This window comes from Eriocheir sinensis, chromosome 30 (genome assembly GCF_024679095.1).
Source record: "Eriocheir sinensis breed Jianghai 21 chromosome 30, ASM2467909v1, whole genome shotgun sequence".
Lineage (NCBI taxonomy): Eukaryota > Metazoa > Arthropoda > Malacostraca > Decapoda > Varunidae > Eriocheir > Eriocheir sinensis.
The window spans coordinates 3,330,992-3,357,425 of NC_066538.1; the positions used below are offsets into that span (position 1 = coordinate 3,330,992).

The 26,434-nt window shown below is 45.5% G+C and overlaps 1 protein-coding gene across 1 annotated transcript in view; it reads left to right on the top strand.

The window, feature by feature from the left end:
- Window positions 1-1,595: 1,595 nt before the first annotated feature.
- LOC127005463 (protein artichoke-like) overlaps window positions 1,596-26,434 on the top strand; it is a 26,078-nt gene continuing 1,239 nt past the window's right edge. Inside the window, exons 1-7 of the mRNA XM_050874353.1 lie at window positions 1,596-2,594; window positions 14,670-17,750; window positions 17,845-18,079; window positions 20,420-20,526; window positions 24,349-24,498; window positions 24,914-25,123; window positions 25,557-26,434. The exon at window positions 25,557-26,434 is cut by the window's right edge and continues 1,239 nt beyond it. Of these exons, the coding sequence (XP_050730310.1) occupies window positions 14,721-17,750; window positions 17,845-18,079; window positions 20,420-20,526; window positions 24,349-24,498; window positions 24,914-25,123; window positions 25,557-25,889 (4,065 nt within the window). The 5' untranslated portion in view covers window positions 1,596-2,594; window positions 14,670-14,720 and the 3' untranslated portion in view covers window positions 25,890-26,434. The remainder of the gene's footprint in view (window positions 2,595-14,669; window positions 17,751-17,844; window positions 18,080-20,419; window positions 20,527-24,348; window positions 24,499-24,913; window positions 25,124-25,556) is intronic.

A 26,434-nucleotide genomic window follows, 5' to 3' on the forward strand; every position in this document is an offset into this window, starting at 1 on the left:
CTTTAAAAACTCTTTTTTTCTCCGTATTTCTGTTAGTTTTTGTCGATTTTTTCTAGTTATAGCTCTTTGAAATTGGGCACCTTTTTATTTTTCAGTTTCACTAGAGATGATTGAGCTTTTATAATTGCGCGCATATGATCGCAAGAACCGAGGTGTTCTCCTTACCGTGACACTACTACTGATTAGGTTTATCTGGTCGTTATAAGGTCTTGGCTCAGAAACCATTTGGCTTAGATAATTTTCTTCTAGAAATTGATCTCATTCTATGACTGCCTTCTGTACAGTGTCGCAGTCGTCGCCCAGTCGGGGGGGGTCTTAAAGTCTCCTAATATCAGTGAGTCGCTGTTATTAAGTGACTGCCCTATTTTCGCTGTTTTCAATCGAGTGATCGTCATCGAGGAGGTTGCTGGTACAGATATATATGATTTGTTTGTTGACTTTTACTTTCGCACGCACGAGAGAGAGAGAGAGAGAGAGAGAGATAATAACCACGTATATATGTAGGTCTGCTGGCTTTTCAAGGTTATCCAAACATTAATTTCATGCATAGTGCGTGAGCTGTCAATTGGAGCACATTATCCAAAAACACACAAAAAAGTCTCTCTCTCTCATCTCTCTCTCTCTCTCTCTCTCTTGACCTCTTTGTATTTCTCCTCCTCCTCCTCCTCCTGCATCTCCTTTTCATTATTCTCATCTTTTGTTTTCTTTTTACTTTTCTTTCTCTATTCCCCTCCTTCTTCTCTCTTCTCCTCCTCCTTCTCCTTCTCTTCCTCCTCCTCCTCCTCCTGCCTCTCCAATAGGCTATACTTACTAATTTTTTTATTTATTTTTACTTTTCTCTCTATTCCCCTCTTTCTCTTTTCCCCTCCTCCTCCTTCTCCTTTTCGTCCTTCTTCTTCTTCTCCTCCTCCTCCTCCTCCTCAAAAGTAAGCAAGTCTCCCATCCTGTCACTCTCAAGAAAACGGGTTCAGCGAGGACAGACTAAAATAAACCTTGGGGCCGCAATACTGGGCTCATTTATATTCCTGTCCACCCCTTGCCACGCTTCCTGCAGTCATTCCTCGAAGAAAGCATAAATCCAGGTAACAATAACGCTAGTCATCACGGCAATCACTGTTAATAATGGGGAGGAGGAGGAGGAGAGAGAGGAAGGAGAGGGAAGGAGAGACGAGCTATATGCTGACAGTAATATATGGGTCTGCAAGGGTGACTTATATTCGTATTCATATATTTTTTACTCTGTGTGTGCGTGTCCGTGTGTGTGTGTGTGTGTGTGTGTGTGTGTTCTTTATCAAGGATTCGATTTTTTTTTTATAACGCGAGGGAGGAAAACGGTCTTATACAAAGAAGACAATAACACAATGCAAGGTTTAACTCTGACATGGTAACTGTTGCATAGATGATAATAACGTTTTTATTTTGTGTTTCTAAAAAAGCTGAAGGGATAGTAAATGACGGCAGCACAAGTAGTAAGTATTAGTATTATTATTATTAGTAGTTTATAATAGTAGTGGAAATAGTGGAAGTAGTAGTAGTAGTATTGTTTTTATAGTAGTAGTAGTAGTAGTAGTAGTTTTGATGTTAGTGCAATAAAATGTCAGGTAAAGGAATAAAATATTACCATAGGGCGGCCGCAGTACCTTCCTTGCCGTAAATTGCAATATTCTATGCACGGATGATGGCAGCAGTAAATGATGGAGGAGGAGGAGGGGAAGCAGGGAAAGGAGAGTGAGGAGGAAGGGGAAGTGGGTGGGTGGGCGGGAAGGCGGCAGGGAGGGTCAGGTAGGGAGGAGGAGGGGGCTGGTGGGGCTGTCATGGCGTCGTGTGGTGGTGGGGTGCCTGCTGATAAGAAAGCCTCAGTGCCCTACGGGACTTCCATGTGAGTGGGTGTGCTGCACGCGGGTTCCTGAAGGTTACTGAGTGAAGTCCACGCAGCCACGCGGACACACAAAGAGGTTTTCGCTGTGGACGCGAGATCGAGGCTTTGAGAGATTGCCCCGCGAGTGTTGAGGGAAGAAAAAGGCTGAACAGAGGAAGTCCCAGCATCAGAGGAGAATTGCGGGGAGTTGTGTTGGAATTACAGCGATTCTTAAAAGTTTTTCTCGCGCGCGTGTGCAAGTGCGGCGACGCGAATCGGGTTCCTCTGCAGGGGACAACCACGACGGCGCTGCGAACATTCCGACTCAGCGAAACTCGAGTGCCTTGACTGTCCGGCGGCGGTGAATCGATACACGAGACACGAAGGGAAGGTAATTACAGAGAAAAGAATAAGAAAAGGAAGGTAACCCACTGCATACCGGTACAGAGAAAGAAGAAGGAAAGACGAACCCGGCATAACGCTAGATAAATAAAAAGAGACAAACAGGAGAGAAATCGAAAGAAGAGATTTAGAGAAAGATTACAGAGGAAAGAACTGAAATAGGAAGCGAAACCATTGCCAAAAGTTACAGAAAAAGGGAAGAAGGAAACAAGAACCCGGCAGAAAGTTACATAAATAAGAAAAAAAGACAGAGAAGGACAAAGATCGAAGGACGAGATATAGTATTCTGTACCTTAGCAAGAGGGACAGTTCCGTGACTTACTTATTAACCAGGGTAAGTATACATAGACACGAAGGCAAATGTATGGTGATTTACTATGTGTCACCTTGGGAACATGGTCTTCGCTTTGTTTTATGTTATTATTCTTGTGGGGTACGAATTTTTTTTTCTACTCCAGTATTTATTTTATATTTCTTTATTTCTTGATTCCTTTCCTCTTTTCGCTATCTTCATTTCCTTTATTAATTCTTTTCCTAAGTTTTTTTTTACCTTTTTAATTTTCTGTTTCTTAATTCCTTTCCCTTACTTCTTGCTCCTTTCCTTCCATTGTTTCTTTCTTCCATGCTTTCAAATTTTCCTCTACTCTTTCTCTTTCTACCATTTATTTCTTCATTCCTTCATTTCTTTCTTATTGTCAATCTTCCTTCTTTTTCCTTTCATTCTATCGATCTTTCTTTCAGTTCAACATTTCTTCTTTCTTTCTTTCATTTCTTTCTTACGGTCTTGCTTTTTCTTCATTCCATCACTTCCTCCTTCTTTTCAATCTTTCTTCATTCTTTCTTTCACTCTCTCCACCTTTCTTTCTCTCTTTCTTTTTTATCGTTTTTCAGCATTTTTCTCTTCGCAAACTTTTTATACCAAGAAATAAAAAAAAAAGTTTGAATCCTAAAGTTACGAATTCGCGGTAATTTGTACTGTTTACCTGTCTGGCTTAATTAGTGTGAGTCCTGAAGATTACCTGAGCCGAGAGAGGTGATTTAGTATGTGTCTGTCTGTTTGTCTATATGTCTGTCTGTGTCTCATTTTCTTTTCTATTCCTATTATTTTTCCATCATTTCCTTTATTTCTTGGTTCCTTTCCTCTTTTTATTCCTTTATTTTCTGTGTTTTAGTCATATGCATTGCCTGTGTGTGTGTGTGTGTGTGTGTGTGTGTGTGTGTGTGTGTGTGTGATTTTTACAACCGACAAACATAATAATCATAAACTCGTGAATGTGAACAAATTACAGACAAACTTACGAACCTTTTCCTCAGCATCATTTTTTCTTTATATAAACGGAAGAGAATAAAAAAAGAAAATAAACACCCAATCGTGCCCTGACCTTCAAGCTAAAATAATATCAATGAAGAGATTACTCGTTTTTTTTTTTTTTTTTTTTTCTTCACCGAAATAAACTATATTTCAAATGTCAGGGGAAGTTCTGGTTCAATGATTCTTAAGTTCACAGTCAAGGCTTAGTGTGTGTGTGTGTGTGTGTGTGTGTGTGTGTGTGTGTGTGTGTGTGTGTGTGTGTGTGTGTGTGTGTGTGTGTGTGTGTGTGTTCATTGTCTGCTTATGTCCATGTAACTGTCTGATCGCCTGTCTGTCTGTTTATGTGTGTGTGTGTGTGTGTGTGTGTGTGTGTGTGTGTGTGTGTGTGTGTGTGTGTGTGTGTGTGTGTGTGTGTGTGAGAGTTCTGTTTGTCTCTGTCTGTCTGTCTGTCTGTCCTCGTGTGTGTGTATGTATGTTTGTGTCTTTTTCTGTGTGTGTGTGTGTGTGTGTGTGTGTGTGTGTGTGTGTGTGTGTGTGTGTGTGTGTGTTATAACTGTGTTTTAGTGAAGAGCATTACCTGTGTGTGTGTGTGTGTGTGTGTGTGTGTGTGTGTGTGTGTGTGTGTGTGTGTGTGTGTGTGTGTGTGTGTGTGTGTGTGTGTGTGTGTGTGTGTGTTATACCTGTGTTTTAGTGAAGTGCATTACCTGTGTGTGTGTGTGTGTGTGTGTGTGTGTGTGTGTGTGTGTGTGTGTGTGTGTGTGTGTGTGTGTTGCCTCCAGGTGTACAATAATTCAACCTACCGCAAGGCCTTCGGTAAACTCCTCCTCTTCCTCTTCCACCTCCTCCTCCTCCTCCTCCTCCTCCCCCTTATCATCAACTTTTCCTCCACTTTTTTTCCTCCTCTTCTTCTTCTCCTCCTCATCATCATCATCATCATCTTTTTTTCCTCCTCCTCCTCCTCCTCTTCCTAGGCCGCCACCGCATCAGCCACCACACAATTATCATAAAAAGGAAAAAAAAAGAAAAAAAGAATCACGTACATTGTAAAGTCTAATGCAGGTTTCGGTCCGTTTTATTTTTTTTATTTTTATTATTATTTTTTTTTTTACCTCTCTTGTTGCAGTCGATGTACCTGTCCGTGTACCTGAATGGTTTTTTTTTGTGTGTGTGTTTGTTTATTTGTGATGACGTGTGTGTGTGTGTGTGTGTGTGTGTGTGTGTGTGTGTGTGTGTGTGTGTGTGTCAAAAACCACACAAAAAAAGGACATTTAAATCTCCCCCAAAACATTATTATATTTTCTCCAATACGCCAAAGAGATATTACAGTGTTTAATAGTAATAAGGACGCAGAAATAATGACCCCGTTGGAAGGATACGATTGAAAATAACAAAGAGTACGGCGTAGATTTTAACATGATTTAAACGCGAAATATATATAAAAAAAATCATTATCTATATCTTTAATTTCCTTCTTATGTTTTTTTTCTTTTTTTTTTCCTTTTTCATTCAATCACTTCGTTCTTCTTTTCATTCTTCCTTCGTTCTTTCTTTCACTGTATCCACTTTTCTTTCTTTTTTTCTTTCTTTCTTTCTTTCTCTCTTTTCAATCTTTCTTCGTTCTTTCTTTCACTGTATCCACCTTTCTTTCTTTCTTTCTTTCTTTCTTTTGTGGTTCTATCCATATTTCTTTCTGTTCAACATTTATATATTCTTTCTTTTTTTCATTTCTTTCTTACGATCTTGCTTATCTTCATTCCATAACATCTTTCTCCTTCTCAATCTTCCTTCGTTCTTTCTTTCACTCCATCCACCTTTTTTTTCTTTTTCTTTTTTTCTTTTCAATTTCCCCTCGTTCTTTCTTTCTCTCTATCCATCTCTCTTTCTTCCTTTCTTTTCTTTCTTGTCTTTTCAATTTTCCTTCGTTCTTTCACGATATCCACCTTTGTTTCTTTCTTTCTTCCTTTCTTTCTTTCTATTATCTTTCTGTCCTCCGGCATTTCTCTCTTTTCAAACTTTTAATACCAGAAAATAAAAATAAAAAGTTTGAATCATATAGACATAGACATTTCAATACGACGCAGACTGAGAGGAATTTCGCACTGATAAAAAAAAAATGTTGATCCTAAAAACAAATAAACAAACAAACGAAAAGGAAAAGAAGGAAAAGAAGGAAAGATTTTAAGAGTCGTAAGAAAACAAAACAAATGACCCATGAAAGAAGAAAAGGGATTACAAAGACGTGAGTAATAATGAATAAAAAACAAACAAAAGGGCGATAAACTAGTTAGAGGATGCGTTAAAATGACACGTAACACACACACACACACACACACACACACACACACACACACACACACGCACACACACACAAGGAAAACAAATCTCTCCCTCTCTTTTTGTCATTCTTTTTTTCTATCTATCTATCTATCTATCTATTTATCTTCTTATCTTTCTTTCTTCTTATTTTCTTTCTCTTTTTCTGCCCCTCTCATTCACACACACACACACACACACACACACACACACACACACACACACAAGGAAAACAAATATCTCCCTCTCTTTTTGTCATTCTTTTTTTCTATCTATCTATCTATCTATCTATCTATCTATTTATCTTCTTATCTTTCTTTCTTCTTATTTTCTTTCTCTTTATCTGCCCCTCTCATTCACACACACACACACACACACACACACACACACACACACACACACACACACACACACACACACACACACACACACACACACTTACGTCACCCCCCAACACACCAAACTCACCCCTACCCCCCAACACACACGCCTCGTTAGCCAGCGTAGGCGGCGTGGCGAGGCGTGGAGGGAGGCAGGGACACACAGACAGACGGACAGGTGGACACAGGTGAGGGGGGGGAGGGGAGGGGGGCAGGGGGGGAGGGGAGGCGGAAGTCATGGCCAGAACACAGGTAATTACTGACTTGTTGGCCAAACTTGAGCGGCCCACACACTCCCTCGCTCCGGCCGAAGATAATTATCTGATCAGAATTACCTGGTGTTGCTTCTACTTCTACTATCTTGTCTTGTTATAGGTTATCTCGTGGGATGCTGGGGAGATGCTGTTGATGTTGTTGTTGTTGTTGTTGTTGTTGTTGGTGGTGGTGGTGGTGGTGGTGGTGCGTGATCTTGTATTGTACTTCTTTTGTTGAGCTCTTGTTTTTGTTTTCTTGGTCTTGTTCTTGTTCTGCTCTTTCTCTCTTTTTTTTATCATTTTCTTTTCCTTCTATTTATTCTTTTCTTAAACTTCATTTCCTTCTTCTTATCCTTCATTCATCGTTCTTCTTCTTGTTCTACTTTTTGTTAATTTTTCGTTCGTTTTCTTTATTCTGGTTGTTATTTTTGTTCTTCTTCTTGTTCTTCGACATCTTATAACTATTCTTCCTCTTCTCTGACTTCTCCTCTTCAAACTCGCCTTAACTTCCATCTCCCCTATCGTTCTTGTTGTTCTACTTTGTTATTCCTAAATTTTCGTTCTTTTTTCTTTATTCGGGTTGTTCTTATAGTTCTTCTTGTTCTTCGACTTCTTATATCTAGTCTTTCTCTTCTCTGACTTCTCCCTTTAAACTCGTCTTAATTTTCTTCCATCTCCCCTGTTCCTTCCCTTGCTGTTCCCTTCCATTATTCCCCTCTCCTCTAACTCCCACTCATTTCCTTCCTACTCCCTGTGCTGGCTTCCTCCATTTCCCCTCTCCCTTCCTTCCCCTTCCTTCCCTCCACTCCGATCCCTTCCCTTCCCTCCCTGGAGACAGCTGGGACAAGAGGAAGTAAGGATATGGTAATTGTGGCGTTGTTACTGCTTATAATACTGCCATTGCTGCTGCTACATCTGCCACTACTACTACTACTACTACTACTACTACTACTACTACAACTACTATTACTACTACTACTACTGCTGTTACCGTACGACTGTTGCTCATTTTGCTGTTGCTGTTGTTGATGTTGCTATTAATACTGCTACGTCTATGACCATCACCCTCATAATAATAATAATGATGATGATGATAATAATAATAATAATAATAATAATAATAATAATAATAATAATAATAATAGACAGTAACAACGACATCAACAACAGCAATACTACAAGACAGACGCTTTGATTCATGCTCTCATACAACAACAACAACAACAACAACAACAACAACAACAACAACAACTAGAGAAGAAGAATATTATGAATACTTAAAAAAACAAATAGCAAATAAAAAAAACGATATAAAGCAAACATACTTACTCCACTTTCTCACTCTCTCTCTCTCTCTCTCTCTCTCTCTCTCTCTCTCTCTCTCTCTCTCTCTCTCTCTCTCTCTCTCTCTCTCTCTCTCTCTCTCTCTCTCTCTCTCTCTCTCTCTCTCTCTCTCTCTCTCTCTCTCTCTCTCTCTCTCTCATCACTCTCACACTCCCATCACTTCTCCCTCCCTCCCTTCCTTCCTACCTTTTAAGAGAGAGAGAGAGAGAAAGAAGAGAAAAGAAGAGAAGAGAAGAGAAGAGAAGAGAGGAGAGGATAAGAAGGAGGAAGAGAAGCAAGGGAAGATAAATCAAGAAAGAGTATTAGGGAGGAGAAAGAAAGGGAGATGAAGCAACAGAAAAGAACAATAGCGAAGAGAGGAGAAGCGACAAAGCGAAAGATAAAAAAGGGAAGAGGGGGAAAGAAGAACAAAGGGAAATGAATAAAGCAAAGACGAGGTGAAGAAGGAGGAACAGAAATAGGATAGAAAAGGAAAACAAAAATATATTGAAGGGCAGAGGAGAGGTGAGAAAGAGAAAGACAGAGGAGGGAAGTGAAGGAAGGAGGGAAAAGGAGAAAAAAGTATAAAAAAAGAGTTGAAGAAGTTAAGATGGAGGAATAAGGAGGAAAAAGAGTATGAAGAAAATAAATAAGTGGATAAGAAGAAGAGAAAATTAAAGACAGAAGATGAGGAGATGAAGACGAAAAAAATAGAAAAAGAAAAAAGAAAACCCACAAACTAGGGAAGGAGAAGAAAATCGATGAGAAAAGAAGAAAAAAACGAAAGAAAGAAACAGAAAAGAAGAAAAACTCCAAAAATAAGAAGACAGAGAGAGAGAGAGAGAGACGCGGGTGACAGTATTACCAACAAAAACACCCACATCCACAACCTGCCGGTACCCCCAAAAAGTTGTCCCCTTGCTAAGACGAGACCAGACACATTCCTTGGCGCGTTGCATGTACCGTCCTGACTTCGGGACTTGCGTACGACTGCTTGGTTGTCACATCTCTCACTGGGTACTTGCTTTTTGCTCTCTCTCTCTCTCTCTCTCTCTCTCTCTCTCTCTCTGTTTATCTTTCTATTTACGTCTTTTTTCATTCTTTTTTCCTACTTTCTCTTTTTCTATCTTCCTTTCTTTTTCTTTCTTTCTTTCTTTTCTTTCTTTCTTTCTATCTATCTATCTATGTCTGTCTCTCCCTACCTTCTTTTCTTTCTTTTTCTTTTCATCTCTCTTTCTTTTTCTTTCTTTCTCTTTTTCTCTTTCTCTCTGTCTACCTATTTATCTGTCTACTTATCCATCTATCTATCTATCTATCTATCTATCTTGTCTTTGTTTATCTCTCTCTCTCTCTCTCTCTCTCTCTCTCTCTCTCCTTTGTATACTCGCTCACACACACCTGTTTCTTGTCTACTCCACACATGACTGTAAATTGAATCGTCCACACACCTGCTTGCAATGCTTAAGTGTGTGTGTGTGTGTGTGTGTGTGTGTGTGTGTGTGTGTGTGTGTGTGTGTGTGTGTGTGTGTTCTCTCGACGTACACACCTGTCCGGAATATTAATCAAAACAGTTGTTTGTACCTTTCTTAACACCTTTCCCAGCGCGACACACCTGTCAATACACCTGTCCACACACCGAGCAGCTGAGCGGGGCATCCAACGCTACACACCTGTCCAAACACAACACACCTGCTTCCCTTCTTTTTTCCAACACTGCAAAACCCACTGACATCACACACCTGCTAAGATCACTTCAGATTTTTCTCTAGCATTCCAAACCTGTCTAAAGCACTCCAAACCTGTCTGAAGCATTCCAAACCTGTCTAAGACTCTCCAAACCCGTCTGATGCACTCCACACCTGCAAAAAAAATCTAACACCTGTCCAAAGCACTCCAAACCTGCCTGAAGCATTCCAAACCTGTCTAAGACTCTCCAAACCCGTCTGATGCACTCCACACCTGCAAAAAAAAATCTAACACCTGTCCAAAGCACTCCAAACCTGTCTGAAGCATTCCAAACCTGTCTAAGGCTCTCCAAACCCGTCTGATGCACTCCAAACCTGCAAAAAAAATCTAACACCTGTCCAAAGCACTCCAAACCTGTCTGAAGCATTCCAAACCTGTCTAAGACTCTCCAAACCCGTCTGATGCACTCCACACCTGCAAAAAAATCTAACACCTGTCCAAAGCACTCCAAACCTGTCTGAAGCATTCCAAACCTGTCTAAAGCTCTCCAAACCCGTCTGATGCACTTAAAACCTGCAAAAAAAATCTAACACCTGTCCAAAGCACTCCAAACCTGTCTGAAGCATTCCAAACCTGTCTAAGGCTCTCCAAACCCGTCTGATGCACTCCACACCTGCAAAAAAAATCTAACACCTGTCCAAAGCACTCCAAACCTGTCTGAAGCATTCCAAACCTGTCTAAGGCTCTCCAAACCCGTCTGATGCACTCCACACCTGCAAAAAAACCTAACACCTGTCCAAAGCACTCCAAACCTGCAAAAATCACTTCACACTTCTCTTTAGCATTCCAAACCTGCTTACAAGATTCCAAACCTGCAAAAAACACTTAAAATTTCATTCCACATCTGCAAAAAACACTCCCCACTTCACTTCAGCATCCCACACCTGCTTACGAGAACATTCCAAACCTGCCGATAACACTTCGAACCTGCTAAAGCTATTCCAAACCTGCTTACGATATTCCAAACCTGATTACGACATTCCAAGCCTGCATACGAAATTCCAAACCTGCTTATGATATTCCAAACCTAATTACGATATTGCAAACCTGCTTACGATGTTCCAACTCTGCTTACGATATTCCAAACCTGCTTAAGATATTCCAAACCTGCTTACGATATTCCAAACCTGCTTATGATATTCCAAACCTGCTTACGATATTCCAAACCTGCTTACGATATTCCAAACCTGCTTATGATATTCCAAACCTGCTTACGATATTTCAAACCTGCTTATGATATTCCAAACCTGCTTATGATATTCCAAACCTGCTTACTATATTCCAAACCTGCTTCTGATATTCCAACCCTGCTTATGACACTCCAAACCTGCTTCCGATATTCCAACCCTGCTTTTTACGCTCCACACCTGCTCACGAGACTCCAACCCTGCTAAATAAAACACATATCCCAAAATATTCTCTTAAGCACTCGGCCCACATCCTCAGCAGGTGTGCAACAGATGTGGAACAGATGTGGGCGGGAATAAAAGTGTTTCCCTTCCTTCCTTCCCTCCCTTCCTTCCCTCTCCTTCTCTTCCTCTCCCTTCCCTTCCCTTCCCTTCCCTTTCCCTTCCCTTCCCTTCCCTTCCCTTCTCTTCCCTTCCCTGCCCTTCCCCTCCTTCCTTTCCCTTTCCTTCCCTTCCCTTCCCTTCCCCTCCCTTCCCTTCATGTCCCACCCTTCCCCTCCTTTCCCTTCCCTTCCCTTCCCTTCCCTTCCCTTCCCCTCCCCTTCCCTTCCCTTCCCTTCTCTTCCCTTCTCTTCCCTTTCCTTCCCTTCCCTTCCCTTCCCTTCCCCTCCCTTCCCTTCATGTCCCACCCTTCCCCTCCTTTCCCTTCCCTTCCCTTCCCTACCCTTCCCTTCCCTTCCCCTCCCTTCCTCTCCCTTCCCTTCCCTTCCCTTCCATTAAGTGAGATAGATAGATAACAAGGTAAAAAATGAGGGGAAAATAGACAAGGAGGAGGAGGAGGAGGAGGAGGAAGGGAAAAAGAGTTGAAATGAGGGAAGAAGAAAAGTTGGATGGGAATAGAATGGAGGAGGAGGAGGAGGAGGAGGAGGAGGAGGAGGAGGAGGAGGAGGAGGAGGAGGAGGAGGAGGAGGAGGAGGAGGAAACACGGGATTAGAAAGAGCAGTCGGCGGGAGATACGCGATTAAAGAAGTAAAAAAAAAAGAAAAAAAAAAGAAACGGAAGAGAGGAAGACAAGGACCTCTGATGTAAAGGAGGAGGAGGAGGAGGAGGAGGAGGAAGAGGAGGAGGCGTACTTTGCTTCCCGCCGTGTAGATCAACAAGACCAGCTGGAGAACGAAGAGGAGGAGGAGGAGGAGGAGGAGGAGGAGGAGGAGGAGGAGGAGGACAAAAAAGTGGTGTGTTTACCCTGGCAAAAAGAGACCTGTAGCACCGGCAAAGTTTTGGTTTCAGACTTGTTCTCTTTTTTTCCTCTCGTTTTCCCCTCGTTTTCCCTCTCCTTCTTTCCTCCTTCTGTGTTGGTTTGTGCTTTTCTCTCTACCTTCTTCCCTTTTCTTTTTCTTTCTTCCTTTCCTTTCTTTTCCTTCTTCTATTTGTTTAACCTTCAATTTTTTCCCTCTCGTTTTCCTTTTTTCCTTCCTCCTTTTCCTTTGTTTTTTTTTATCTTTTCTACCTTCTCTCCTTTCCTCTCTCTTTCTTCCTTTCCTTTCTTCTCCTTCTCCTCTTTGTTTAACCTACATTTTCCCTCTCATTTTCCTTTTTTCCTTCCTCCTTTTCCTTTGTTTTTTTCTTTTCTCTACCTTCTTATCTTTCCTCTCTCTTCCTTTCCTTTCTTCTCCTTTCTTTTCCTTCTTCTCTTTGTTTAACCTTCATTTTCCCTCTCATTTTCCTTTTTTTCCTTCCTCCTTTTCCTTTGTTTGTATTTTTTTCTCTACCTTCTCCCCTTTCCTCTCTCTTTCTTCCTTTCCTTTCTTTTCCTTTCTTTTTTGTCTCTTCTCTTTGTTTAACCTTCATTTTCCCTCCCATTTTCCTTTTTTCCTTCCTCCTTTTCCTTTGTTTGTGTTTTTTCTCTTCTCTACCTTCTCCTCTTTCCTTCCTCTCTCTTCCTTTCATTTCTTTTCCTTTCTTTTGCCTCTTCTCTTTGTTTAACCTTCATTTCCCCTCTACTTTTTTCCTCCTTCTCCTCTGTTTGTATTTATATTTTCCATCTTCTCTTTCTTCCTCATTTTTCTTTTCTTTTCATTTTTTCTTTTTGGTTTTCCCCTCAAATTTCCTTTCTTTTCCTTTGTTTGTGTTTTCTCTTTTTCTTTCTCTCTTCTTTTTACTCTTTTCATTAACTGTTCCTTCTTTTTCCTCCGCTCTTTGTTTTCCTGTGATTTTTTTTCTTATTTTCCTCTCGTTCCTTTGTTTACTTTCTTCCCTTTCCTTTTTTCTCTCTCTTTCTCTTCTTTTCCCTCATTATTTTATCTTCCTTTTTTTTTTGTTTCCTTCTTTTTCTCTCCTAATTTTTTTCACCTCATTTTTCCTCTTTCTTTCTTCCTGTTGCTTTCTTTGTTTGTGTGCGTTTTACTTCTCTCTCTCTCTCTCTCTCTCTCTCTCTCTCTCTCTCTCTCTCTCTCTCTCTCTCTCTCTCTCTCTCTCTCTCTCTCTCATCCCAGCTCTTTTTTTCACATTTTATTTAATTTCTTTTACTTTCATATTTTCGTTTCTCTTTTTTCTTTATTTTCTTTCGCTATCTGTTTTACGTTTATTTCTTTCACTCTTACATCATACTCTCTCTCTCTCTCTCTCTCTCTCGCCAGACCCTCCATAACCGCCTTAACGCCACAATTAATAAGACACAACACCCATAAAAGCCAGAACAGGAGTGTCCGATCCTCTTTAAAGATTCAGAAGGGATCCAATTCTCTTCCTTTTCTTCCGGTTTTTCTTCATCCTGCTTCTTTCTCTTTTTTTACTTCCGTTTTCTTTTTTTTTAATATTGGTAATTTTTTTTATTTTTTCCTTGTCTTATTCTTCTTTCTCTTTTTCTTCCTTTTCTTTATCTTGCTTTTGTTTCTCCTTGGTTTGGCTTTTCTTTCTTTATTTTATGGGGTAACTTTTCTAGTCTTTTTCTTTTTTTTCTTTTAATTTGTTCCTCTTTCACTGCCTTTTGTTACTTCTTTCTCTCTCTTACTCTCTTTCTTTCATTTATTTCTTCTGTTTCTTGTTTTGTTTTTTTCTTATTCGGCTTAATTTTTTGCTTTTTCTTTTCTTTCTTTTGTTTCTTCTTAGCCTTATTTTTCTTGTAACTCTTCTTCGTCCTCTTCATCATGTTCGTCATCTCTCCATTTCTTTCTCTTTTCCAACTCATTTATTTCTTCTTCTGTTTTGGGGATTAATATAATTTTCTTTCGGTCCTTAAATTTGCTTATGTTTTCTCTCATTCTTTTTTTCTACTTTTTAACGTACGCTTCTTGCTCTCCTTATACTTTTTTGTCCTAGTTTTCTTTTTTTGTATATATTTTCGAGTGTTTCCATTTTCTTTTCCTCAATTCGTTATCTTCGTATATACTTTAAACTTTCATCGTATTGTTATCTTATCTATCGACCCTTCAAATCACTTGTTTTCTTTATGTCCTTTGAAAGCCAAAATAAAAATATATATTTAGTCTGACCGACCATTTATCTTCCTGTTCAAAGTGAGGCAAAAATGTCATTATTTTCATCGTAACGAGACAATGACGGACGAGGCGGTGGAGTGTTGAGTGTGTGAGTGTGTGGGGGGGAGGGGGGCTGAGTAGGGGGGCGGAGTTACCCTGAGAACTAACTTGATCACCCTGAGGAGGAAGACAGACCGACAGACAGACAAACCATCGACCACAGACAGGCGGCCGCAGACAGACAGACGAACACACAGCAGCGGCCGCAGCCACAGACACAGGCGGCCATAACGCGGCGCGGCCCTCCCTCCGCCCTGCCCGCCTCACCTCACTAATGGGCGGCGGCTGCTTGAGGCCCATAACGCCCCCGCCAAGTGTGTGTGTGTGTGTGTGTGTGTGTGTGTCTGAGAGAGAGAGAGAGAGAGAGAGAGAGAGAGAGAGAGAGTGCTGACGTGCTATGCCGTGCTATTTACAGGTGCCGCGCCCCGGGGATGCTGCCGCGACGTTGCTGAACACCGCCGGCGGGATGCTGAGGGCGTGGGTGGCGGCGGTGGTGGCGGCGACGTGGGCGTGGCCGCCCCTCACCGCGGCCCAGGCGGGGGCGGGCGCGGCGTGCCCCAGCTGGGAGGACAACCCGCAGTGCATCTGCTACACGCGGGGCGGCGTGGTGCTGGAGTGTCCCTCAGTGCCCCTCGCCGCCGTGGGCAAGGAGGTGACCCGCGTGCCCGGCCCCGTCGCCTTTCTCAGCCTCTATAATATCGACCCCAACGTCACCACGCTGCCGCCGGGGCTGTTCGCGCGTAGCGCCGGCGTGGCCAGCCTGCAGGTGTCCCACTCCGCCGTGCGCGGCCTGGCCGACGAGAGCCTGGAGGGCCTCGAGACCTCGCTGGACCGCCTCACCGTCAGCCACTGTCAGCTGTCCGCCGTGCCGCAAGCTGCGCTCCTTAGGCTGCGCCAGCTGCGCCACCTCAGCCTCGAGGCCAACAACATCACGGCCCTGCAGAGCTTCGCCTTCTCCAAGGTGAAGCTCCAGACGCTCAACCTCAAGGGCAACATGATCAGCCTCATCTCAGACTATGCCTTCGACGGCCTCGAGTCGTCCTTGGAGGAGCTGAACCTTGAGAACAATGACCTTAAGGGCCTCCCCACGGACGCCCTCAAGAGTATGGCCTCCCTCAGGACACTACGCGCCGCCTGGAATCACATCGCGGAGCTGGAGGTGCCGGCCGGCGTGTCGCTGCCCGCGCTGCGCGAGCTGGACCTGAGCAGCAACAGCGTCCGAAAGATCAAAAGCAAGAGCGTGGCGGGCGCGCCGGGCCTCGTCTCTCTGTCGCTGTACATGAACGCCATCTCCAGCGTCTCCAAGAACGCCTTCAGGGAGAACCCGGCCCTGGAAACGCTCTTCCTGGGCAACAACGACATCGAGCGGCTTGACGCCGAGACCTTCCGCCACAACCCCAGCATCCAGATCATCGACCTCGGCAACAACAACCTGCACAACATCGGCGGCGGCCTCTTCGCCGACCTGCCGCGCCTGCAGGAGCTGGTCCTCGCCTCCAACAACATCCGCGAGGTGACGCGCAGCACCTTCTGGAACTCGTCCAGCCTCCGCGTCCTCAACCTGGAGCACAACGCCGTGCGCTTCATCGAGGAGGACAGCTTCCGGGAGCTGCGGGACCTGGAGACGCTGCTGCTGAGCCACAACAACCTGCAGGAGGTGAGTCCGCGGCTGCTGGAGGCCAACGCCGCCCTGCAGGTGCTGAAGCTGGACCACAACAGACTGGCGACGCTGGACGAGGACGTCTTCGCCAACAACACGGCCCTCACGACGCTCTTCCTGCAGCACAACGAGCTGACGGCCGTCGGCAGAATCACCTTCACGCGGCTGACGGAGCTACGCGAGCTGCACCTGGAGGAGAATAGGATCCAGGTGGTGGCCATGGGCGCCTTCTTCGGCCTGACCCGCCTGGAGCAACTCACGCTGCAGGACAACGAGATTGTGGCGCTGCCGGAGTCCCTCAGCCCAAACGGCGCCGCCCTCCGTCAGCTGCATGTGTCCGGCAACCACCTGACGAGCCTCCACGCCCAGCTGCTGCGTGGCCAGGACAGCCTCGACCAGCTTTGGCTGGACGGGAACAACATCTCAGTGCTGCTAGAGGGCGTGTTCGCGGACCAGCGGCGGACGCGGCAGCTACACCTCGAGGACAACCACATCACGGCCATCCAGGACAATGTGTTCGCCAACATGACGCAGCTGCGCAGACTCTTCCTGTCCCATAACTTCATCGAGGCCATCCACCGCGACACGTTGACAGGCCTCTCCTCGCTGCTCGAGCTGCGCCTCGACCACAACAGCATTGCCGAGATCCAGAAGGACGCCTTCCGCGGCCTCGCGCGCCTCGACACACTCGATCTGTCGGGTAACAGTCTGTCGGTGGTGCGGCGAGACCACTTCGTGACGGAGCTCCCCATCCGGCGCCTCAGCCTGGACAAGGCCGGCGTGTCGGAGATCGAGGAGGGCGCCCTGGAGGCCCTGGTCCGCCTGGAGAGCCTCAGCCTGCGGGACAACGAACTGCACGTGCTGCACCCAGACTTCCTGCAGCTGATGCAGCTGCGCCACCTCGACCTTGCCGGCAACGCCCTCCGGGACGTGAACGCCACCAGCCTGGCGGGGCTGGCTAATCTGGAGACCCTCGACCTGAGCCGCTGCAGCCTCGCCGAGCTGCCTGACGACCTGTTCGACTCCAGCATGTCGCTGCGCAGCCTGAGCCTCGCCGGCAACAAGCTGACGCACCTCAAGCCCGCGGCTTTCGTGGGCCTCTCGGACCTGACGTACCTGGACCTATCCGACAACAGTCTCAGCCTCAGCAGCTGCCGCGCCGTGCTGGCCGCGCCCCGCCTGCAGCAGCTGACCCTCAACGGCAACCCCACGCGGGAGCTGTGCCCGGGCCTGACTCAACTGCGGGCGCTGCGGGAGCTCCGTGCCGCCAACACCCTCATGACGGAGGTACGACCCGACGCCCTCGCCGAGCTGAACCACCTCCACCTCCTCGACGTGTCCACCAACCTGCTGACGGAGGTGCCCGTCGGAAGCTTCCTGGGCTCCTCCCTCAAGACCCTCAGCCTCGCGGACAACCGCCTCGAGCAGCTGCCCGATGCCCTCTTCCTGGACCTGCCGGCGGAGCTGCAGAGCCTCAACGTCTCGGGCAACCCGCTGCGGCGCCTGGCGGGGCCGATGGTGCCGCGCGGCTCTACGTTGCCGGCACTGCAGCAGTTGGAGGCGGCGCGCACCAATCTGACGGTGGTGACCAGCCTGGAGCTGTCCCACCTGCCGGGCCTGCGTTCCCTCACGCTGCGCGGCGGCCTCATCGCCAAGGTGTCCCCCGGGGCCTTCAAGAGCCTCACGCAGCTCACACACCTCGACCTCGGCTTCAATCAGCTCAAGGTGCTGCCGCCGGAGCGGCTCCGCGGCCTGGGCCAGTTGGCGCGCCTCAACCTCACGCGCAACAGGCTGGAGAAGCTCGACCAGCTGCCCGCCGATGTGGCCAACCTCAAGGTGAGTCCCTGCACGCCGCCGCCGCGACATCCTGCCACACCTCCTTTCCTCCCCCCTACCCCCCTATAACACCCTCCCCTGCCCCCCCTCCCAGGTGCTGGACGTGTCGGGCAACATGCTGACGGAGCTGCGGGAGGGCACGCTGCGGCACGCCGCGACCCTGGAGGAGGTGATCCTCGCCGACAACTGGCTGACGCAGATCCACCCGAGCGCCTTCACGCACCTGCCGCGCCTCGCCGCCCTAGACCTGAGCCACAACATGCTGGAGGCGCCGCGGCCGCAGGTGCTGCAGCCCGTGGAGCGGACCCTGCGGCGCCTAGCCCTGCACGGTGAGTGGCCAAGCCTCCCTCCCTCCCTCTCCACCAAAACTCCCACCCTTATCAACCTATGAAGTCTCCGTCTTTCTGCCCACTCAACCTAACACCCCCAAGCCCTCTCATTCACCTCTCTACCCTACAACCGCCTTTCCCTACACCCCCTCCTCAACCAGCCCACTCACCCCTATCATCACTACTCTTCCTACTGATCCCCTGACACATCCAACTCCCCTCCCCACTCACACCTCCCTAACCTGCCCACTCTGATATTCCCTTACCATCTTCAACACCTCCTCCCTCCCCCCACCTTCCATATTAAACATACCACCCCATCTCACCCCCTCAGACACCCCTCTTCCCCTTCCTCACCTTCAGCCCCAAACATATCACCCAAAAAACGAGAGCCAAGTGTAGAAAAGCCTTAAATTGAGCTGATGATAGTGTAGCCAAGCGTGAAATCACTTTAAAATGAAGAGGAGCTAAACCGCTAAAGGGATTAAGTGCAGCTTCAAATGAAAGTGCAGAAGAAGAAGAAGAGGAAGAAGAAGAAGATAAGAAGGAGGAACGAGTATACTTAGGGGAACGTTGTACAAAGATCCTTGGAAATAAGTTTGTGATTACGCTACCAAGCATAAAATGAGGTTAATAGAAAGAAGTGTTGAGAGAACTTACTGACCATTGTTGGGACGGGTTATAAGGTAATTACAGGTGAAAAAAAAGGCTAGCGGGTATACATAAAAGGAAGTAGATAGGAGATAGATGAAAGCAGATGGATAGAGGTAGGTAGATAGACAGATAGATAGAACAAGTAGTTATAATGGAAGAAGAGATGAAGAAATTAAGACCTACAGGCAGATAGAAGCAGATAGATGGAAACAGATGAATAGAAGCAAGTAGATAGAAGCAGAAGCAGATAGATAAAAGAAAGTAATAATGAAAGTACAGGTGAGTGAATTAAAACCCGACAGGTAAAAAGAAGCTGGAGAAGAGAAAACCTGCTAAAAGTAAATAAAAAAATATCCAGGTGTGCATAAAACTACCTGATAATGAAGAGGTATTAAGGAATTAAACAGACAGGTGCCGGACAGGTTAAAAAAAGAAAGTCTAATATAATGATTAAAAAAATGCGAAATGAGGAACCGCTAGGAGTGAAAGCAGCCAGGTGTGAAGCTTAATTAATCAGCAGGTGTGACCGTGGCCGTGAACCCCCTCCTCCCCTCCCCCTCCCCCGTAACTCCACCTCCTAAACCTTGTCCGGAATGAGAATAAAAATAAGATAAGAATAAAAATAATGACAAGCGGAGATGCAGATTGGAATTTAGGAGTTAATTGTGACCATACCCTCCCCCCCTTAAAATGCACCCCCCCCCCTTTCCTCCCCCTCTTCCCCTTCGACCCTCCCCCTGAATATGATGGAAAAATGGAAATAAATATAATAATGAAAGGAAAATAAAGAATGTAACCTCTAAATGACCCCCCCCCTAAAAAAACTACCCCCCCCTTCATCTTCCCCTTCTCCCTCCTACCCCCAACACTGACAAATAAGTATAGGAAAAAAAGATGGAAACAAAAACAATATGGAAAGTATATAAAGAGGAAAAAGTAAGCCCTAAAATGATCCCCCCTCAAAAAAAAAAACCCCTTACCAAAATCTTCCTAAACTCTCTCAACCCCTCAAACAAAAACAAAAAATAAAATAAAATAAAAAATAAAAATAAATAATAAAAATACTAATAAAAATAATATAGCAATAGAAACTGATAAATAACCAGAGCGCGAAGGAACACACCTGATCTCACCTTTCCTTAATTACTTCCTCAACCTTACTTGTTACACCTGCTCTCCCCCTTCCCCCCTCCGTGCCCCCCTGACCCACTTACCTTCCCACCCCCATCCTAACCTGTCTTAAGCTTTCATTTAGTCAAGGGGAAACCAACAGGATTTACACAGATTTACATAGATATTAAAATCACACAGACTATATGATTGAGTCTCCTAACTCCCCATTCTCTGTTTCCTCCCTTTCTTCCCCCCCTCTCTATCCTTTCTTTCTTCCCTCTTTTTTCCCTCTCTACCTGTCCATCTTACCTATCCTCTGGCTCTTCCTATCTATACATGCTCCCCTTTCTTAACCCCCACCTATCTCCTCCCTCTCCCATATGTCCCCTCCCTTTCTCCCCCCTTCCCCTTTTCTACCTGTCTCTTACCAACCCCCTTTCCCCCTTACACATACTCCCCATTCTTGATCATCCCCGCCTGTCTTCCCTTTTCTTCGCCCCTTTTTTGCCCTCCCTGTCTCCCCCACCTACCTACCCCCTTCTAACCCCCTTTTCTCACCTGCCCAATCAACAGGTAACCCCGTGCGATGTACCTGTGAGGTGGTAGAGCTCTGGGCGTGGCTACTCAACCATCCCGGGCAGGTGGAGAGGCCGAGCGAGATCACCTGTGAGCTGCCCCAGGTGAGAGAGAGAGAGAGTAGAGAGTAGAGTGAGTGAGTGTGTGTGTGTGTGTGTGTGTGTGTGTGTGTGTGTGTGTGTGTGTGTGTGTGTGTTGGTCAAGGTAAGTAAGACGAAGTGCGTTAATTATTTTTTTTCAGGTAATTTTTTCTCTTCTCATTTTTTTTTAACCTGCTTGGAATATTTTTTTTTAAATTTTTTCGTTTTCTTTTTATCCTTTCCTCCTTTTTTTTTCTTTTTTCTTGCCTCTTATATATATTTTTCTCTTCTCTTTCGTTCTCCTTCTCGTTTACTCTCTTTTTCCTTCTCTTCCTCCTCCTCCTCCTCCTCCTCCTCTTCCTTCTTTATTATGTTCCCCTGCTTGGCTTTTCCCCGACCTCTAAGTGTTTCTTTTGGCTTGTGTTGTAGTATTTCATTTGGATGGCGTTTCCCCTTCTACCCCCTCCTCCTCTCTCCTTCCCTTCTCTCTACCTCTGTCTTCTCTTCTCTTCCTCCTTTTCACTGTCTTTCCCCTCACATTATTTCCCTTTCTCCTTTCCTTTTCTCTTCCCCTTCCCTTCCCTTTCCTCCCCTTCCTTTCCTCTCTTTCTCCTCCTTTCCCTTCTCTTTCCTTCCATTTCCTCCCCTCTCTTTTCTCGCTTTTTTCCTATCCTTTCCTTCTCCTTTCCCTTCCCTTCCCTTCCCTTTCCTTTCCTCTCTTTTCCTTTCCTTTCCTTTCCCTTCCTTCCTTCCTTTCCTTTCCCTTCCTTCCTTCCCATCTCTTCCCTTCCCTACCCTTTCTTTTCCTTTCCTTTCCTTTCCTTACCTTCCTTCCCCTTCCCTTCCTTTCCCTTCCCTTCCCCTCCAAAGCACAGACCACTGACATTCACAATCCATTTCAACTATTAATACACACACACACACACACACACACACACACACACACACACACACACACACACACACACACACACACACACTCGTAGTTGCAAAGGTTACTGCAATAATTAATCAACTTGCAGACACAGAATCATGAAGGTTATTTAACTAGGCAAAGAAGATTAGTTTTTTTCTCTCTCTTTGTACAACGCTGCGATTTTTTTTCCTTTTACATTTTACTTCTTGAACCAAAAAAAAAAGAAAAAAAAGAAAATTAGAAAGAAGAAAAAAACGCCCGTATTTGCTCTATCAATGAAAGCGAAAGAGCGAAGAATAACGTTAATTAAAAAGAAAAAAAGACTTAGTAAAATATTAACGGACGCGAAATTTATGAAGCTATTTTCTGATAAACTCAATTATTCTCTTATAAATTTTGTAATGCTTCGATAAACTAAAAAAGTGAGTTACCGACCGGAAAAATCAGAAAATATTGAGTTTTGAACAGATTTTGAGAGAGAGAGAGAGAGAGAGAGAGTCGAGCGAAAATATTAAAAAGCGTGGAGAAAAGAAAGCGAAGAATTATGAGACAAGAGAAAAGACCAAAAAGAAAAGAGAAAACAGCGAGTCATGAGAGAGAGAGAGAGAGAGAGAGAGAGAGAGAGAGAGAGGAATAATAATTGAAAGAAATAAAGCAACGGAAATAAAACAATAAAAAGGAATAGAAAGATAAACGAAAAGAAAAAAATTAATAAGTGAAATAAATAAATAAACAAATAAAAATATAAAGACAAATAGACAGACAGGAAAAACGAAAAGACACAGAAAATGATAAAGAAAATGAGAGAAAGAGGAGAGAAGAAGAAGAAGAAGGAAATGGAGAGACGAGAAATGAAAGATGGGGAGAAGGGAAGAGAGGAAAAAAGAGATAAAGGAGGAAAGAAGAGAAAAGGAGAGGCGACGATGGAGAGGAGAAGGGAAGAGAAGAGGAAAAGGAGAAAAAGAGATAAGAGGAGACGAGGAATGAAAGAGGAGACGGAAAGAGAAGAAAAAGAAAGAAAGGAGAAAAGGAGAGAAGAGAAAAGGATAGAAATGAAAGACAAGAAAGGAAAGAAAAGACGAAAGAAGAGAAGAAAAAAAGGAAGAGAAACGAAAAAAAAAACAAGCAAAATAAAGAAAAGAGAAAGAAGAGAGAAAGGAAGAGAAAACAAAAAAGGAAAGATAAAGTAAAAACAAAGAAAAACGTGAGCATAAAGAAGAGGAGAGAGAGAAAAGAGAAAGGAAGAGAAGAAAACAAAGATGAGAAAACAAAACAAAAAACAAACAAAACAAACAAAAACAATGAATATCTATCGTTTCAAAACCCCCCAAAATCTAAAACCACCACTCTGCCACGCCTCATTAAGCCCAAATATAATTACCTGAGTGACGCATCAAAACTTACCTGCGATTCAGACCTTTCCTTAGAGCGTCCAGGTGTGTGTGTGTGTGTGTGTGTGTGTGTGTGTGTGTTTGGGAAGGGGGTGGGGGGAGGGGAGGGCAGGTGAACGTGAGGGCTGTCCGTTCACTCAAGTTAGGCGGAACGTATTATCAACGGAGGTAATTTGCTAAGGTAATTAAATGGTCGTACTTCATCATTGGAGACCCCGGCTAGTCATCACGTAGTAGTCGTAGTGGTGGTCGTAGTCATAGTAGTAGTAGTAGTAGTAGTAGTAGTAGTAGTAGTAATAGTATTTTCTTTTTATTGTTTTCGTCTTTCCCTCTTTTCTTCTTTCTACTTTCTTCTTAATATCTTTCTTTCTTCTCTTAATTCCTTGTTCTTCTTCCTTTTCGTATCCTTTCTTTTTTTTCCGTTTTTTTTTCTTCTTGTTCTTCCTCTTCTTTCTTGTTCTTCTTTTTCTTCTTTTCCTTTTTCCTTTTTTTTCTTTTTTTCCTTCTTCCTACGGTTATTTTTTTTTGCCTCACCCTTTCCTCTGTTATGTAATCCTCCTTCTCCTCCTCCTCCTCCTCCTCCTCCTCCTCCTCTTCCTCTTCCTCCTCCTCCTGATTAACTCCCTTTCTTCTCATTCTGCTCCTTTTCGCCGAACAATCTCTCTCTCTCTCTCTCTCTCTCTCTCTCTCTCTCTCTCTCTCTCTGTTATTTCACTTTTTTCTTCTGGTTTCATTATTTATTACAAACATCTGTCTCTCTGTCTTTGTCTCCTCCTCCTCCTCCTCCTCTTGCTTTCTTCCTCAGACAGAGCTCCTTTCCTTTATGTCTCCTCCTCCTTCTCCTTTTTTCTCTTTCTCCTTCTCTCACCTCCTTCCTTTTTTTTTTTTTTTACATCAGAGGACACGGCTTAAGGGGAACAAAAAGAGTAAAAAAAATAAAAGCTCGCTACTCGCCGCTCCCATAAAAGATAAAAGTAAGGAGTAGCCAAAAGAGAGGTCAATTGCCCCTCTCTCTCCCCTCTTTGACCTCCCCTTCCCCTTAAAGTCACCCCTCTTCACCCCTTTGCACCTTCATTATATACCTTAATTCGACCCCCTCTTACAAAGGTTATCAAATCATGCTCTTCTGTAATCCCTCTTCCTCCCTTCCTCCCCAGTCTCCCCCTTACTCCTTTTCACATTTTTTTGTCCCTCTCCTCTCCTCTCACACACTTTCTCCTTCTCTCCCTTCTTCGCTATCTCTTATTCCCTCTCATTCATCTCTCTCTCCTCTTCCATGTATTCTCCCTCTCTCCCCACTCTCCTCTCTCTTCCCTCTCCTTACAGCCTGAATACTGATTATCTAACACGAGTATAAGTTTCTCTTCTGTTTCCCGTCCATAGTTCCTCGTCTGTCCTTCCTTCCTTCTGCTACCGTTCTGTTTTCCCTCTCTCTCCTCCCCCTCTCACCCCACTCCCCTTCTCCCACCCACTTTCCATCGCCCCATCCTTTTGCTGCTACCTTTCTACCCCCTCTCACCCCTCTCCTTTCTCCCCCAGTCCCTCACCGGGCGGCCCTTCCTGCTGGCGTCGGCGTCGGCGTTCTGTCCCCAGCCCGTGGTGCTGCGCCTCGCCATCCAGGACATCCAGAGCCAGTCGCTGCTCGTGTCCTGGCAGGCGACCAACTCCTCGGCGGTCTACGGCTTCAAGGTGCGTGCGTAGGGGTGGGGTTGGGGGGGAGGGGGAGGTGTGTGTGTGTGTGTGTGTGTGTGTGTGTGTGTGTGTGTGTGTGTGTGTGTGTGTGTGTGTGTGTGTGTGTGTGTGTTTTCATCTGCTTGTTCCCTCTATAAACCCTTTAAACTAGAAAATATTCGTATTCGTAAACTGTATAGGTGAATTATTTTGATGTGTGGTCAGTAAGCTTATGTGTTTGTGTGTGTATGTATGCATGTATGTATCTATATGTATCTATCTATCTCAGTCCAACTACCTGTCTATCAATCCGTCTCTATATCTATCAATCAAAGTAACAATCTATCCATCTATCTATGAATCAAATTATCTATCTATCTACCTACCTGTGCGTCTGTCTCACCCCTCCCCCTCCCCTCCCTCCCTTCCCCAGGTGACCTACAGGCCTGCTGAGGGGGGCGTCGCTGTGGCCTCACCTTCCCTTCCCCTTGCCTCGCGCACCTTCCTGCTGGAGGCGCTGCAGCCGAGCACCGAGTACCGGGTCTGCGTCCACGGCCTCACGCGCTCCCTCGCTACGCCGCACGCAGCCCCCCACGCCCGCCCACACGCGCGCGCACACACCGTCGCCGCGACCTACGACAAGGTGAGTGTATGTGTGTGCGTGTGTGTGTATGCAACTGCGTGTATGTAACTGGATAAAAGGTGTAAAAGAAAGGTACCACTGGAAAAAGGAGGACATAAGAGAAATGGAGGATGCAAAAATGGCTCCACTATAAAAAAAAATCCGCCCGCGTTAACAGAAATCGTGTGTGTGTGTGTGTGTGTGTGTGTGTGTGTGTGTGTGTGTGTGTGTGTGTGTGTGTGTGTGTGTGTGTGTGTGTGTGTGTGACAATTCCCTTTAATTTTCATCACCATGGGGCGCCTCTAACCCTTTCCATGCCCTAATAACTCCCTTTTCTTTCCTCCCCTTCCCCTTTCCCTCCCTACCCTTATCTTCCCTTCAACCCCCCTTTGTGTAAGCCTCCAAAGATCACAACCTCACCCTTACCCTCCCTTCTTCCCTCCCTCCCTCACAGGACGACGAGGAGGAAGAAGAGAACGAAGATGAGGAGGAGGAAGAGGACGGGTTGCGGTGTACGATAGCTCAAACTCTACCCCCGCCAGCAGCCCCCGCGACAGGCACCGCTGGGAGTCGCCTGGGGCTGATCCTGGGGGCTACTCTTGCGGCGGCCTTGCTCCTGGGGCTGGTGGTGGCCCTGGTGTGGTACAGACGCTGCGGGCCGGGGCACAAACCGAGGGATAAACGACCAAATGGAGTCCCGCCGGATTATTACAGTGAGTACCAGGCGAGGAATTCACACCCCCACCCACACCCGCCGCCCTACCGTGATGACGAGTTCGCCTGCTAGACCCGTTGACCTAATCTGACCTTTGTTGACCCCTACTGGTGACTGGAAGAACAGATCACCGTACAAGTTGGAAGCAAACACGTCAACCCACATCCGCCGCCCTACCGTGATGACGAGTTGACCTAATCTGACCTTTGTTGACCCCTACTGGTGACTGGAAGAACAGGTCACCGTACAAGTTGGAAGCAAACACGTCAACCCACATCCGCCGCCCCACCGTGATGACGAGTTCGCCTGCTAGACCCGGTGACCTGAACTGACCTTCCATGACCTCTACTGATGATTGGTCGAGCTCTACTGGTGCCTGGTTGACTCTTACTGGTGGGTGGTAAACTGGTCGACCTGGCAAGCAAGGGAACACACACCAGAACCCACACAAACCACCCTCACGTAATCACAAGTTCCCCTTCTTAACCTGGTGACCTATAAAGAACTTCTTTGACCTCTACCGGTGACTCGACGATCAAAACGCCGCGGAGAAGTAAAAAGAATAAAAGAGGGTGCGAAGGAAGTACCGCTGCAAAATAAAAGGTGCTAGAATGTAC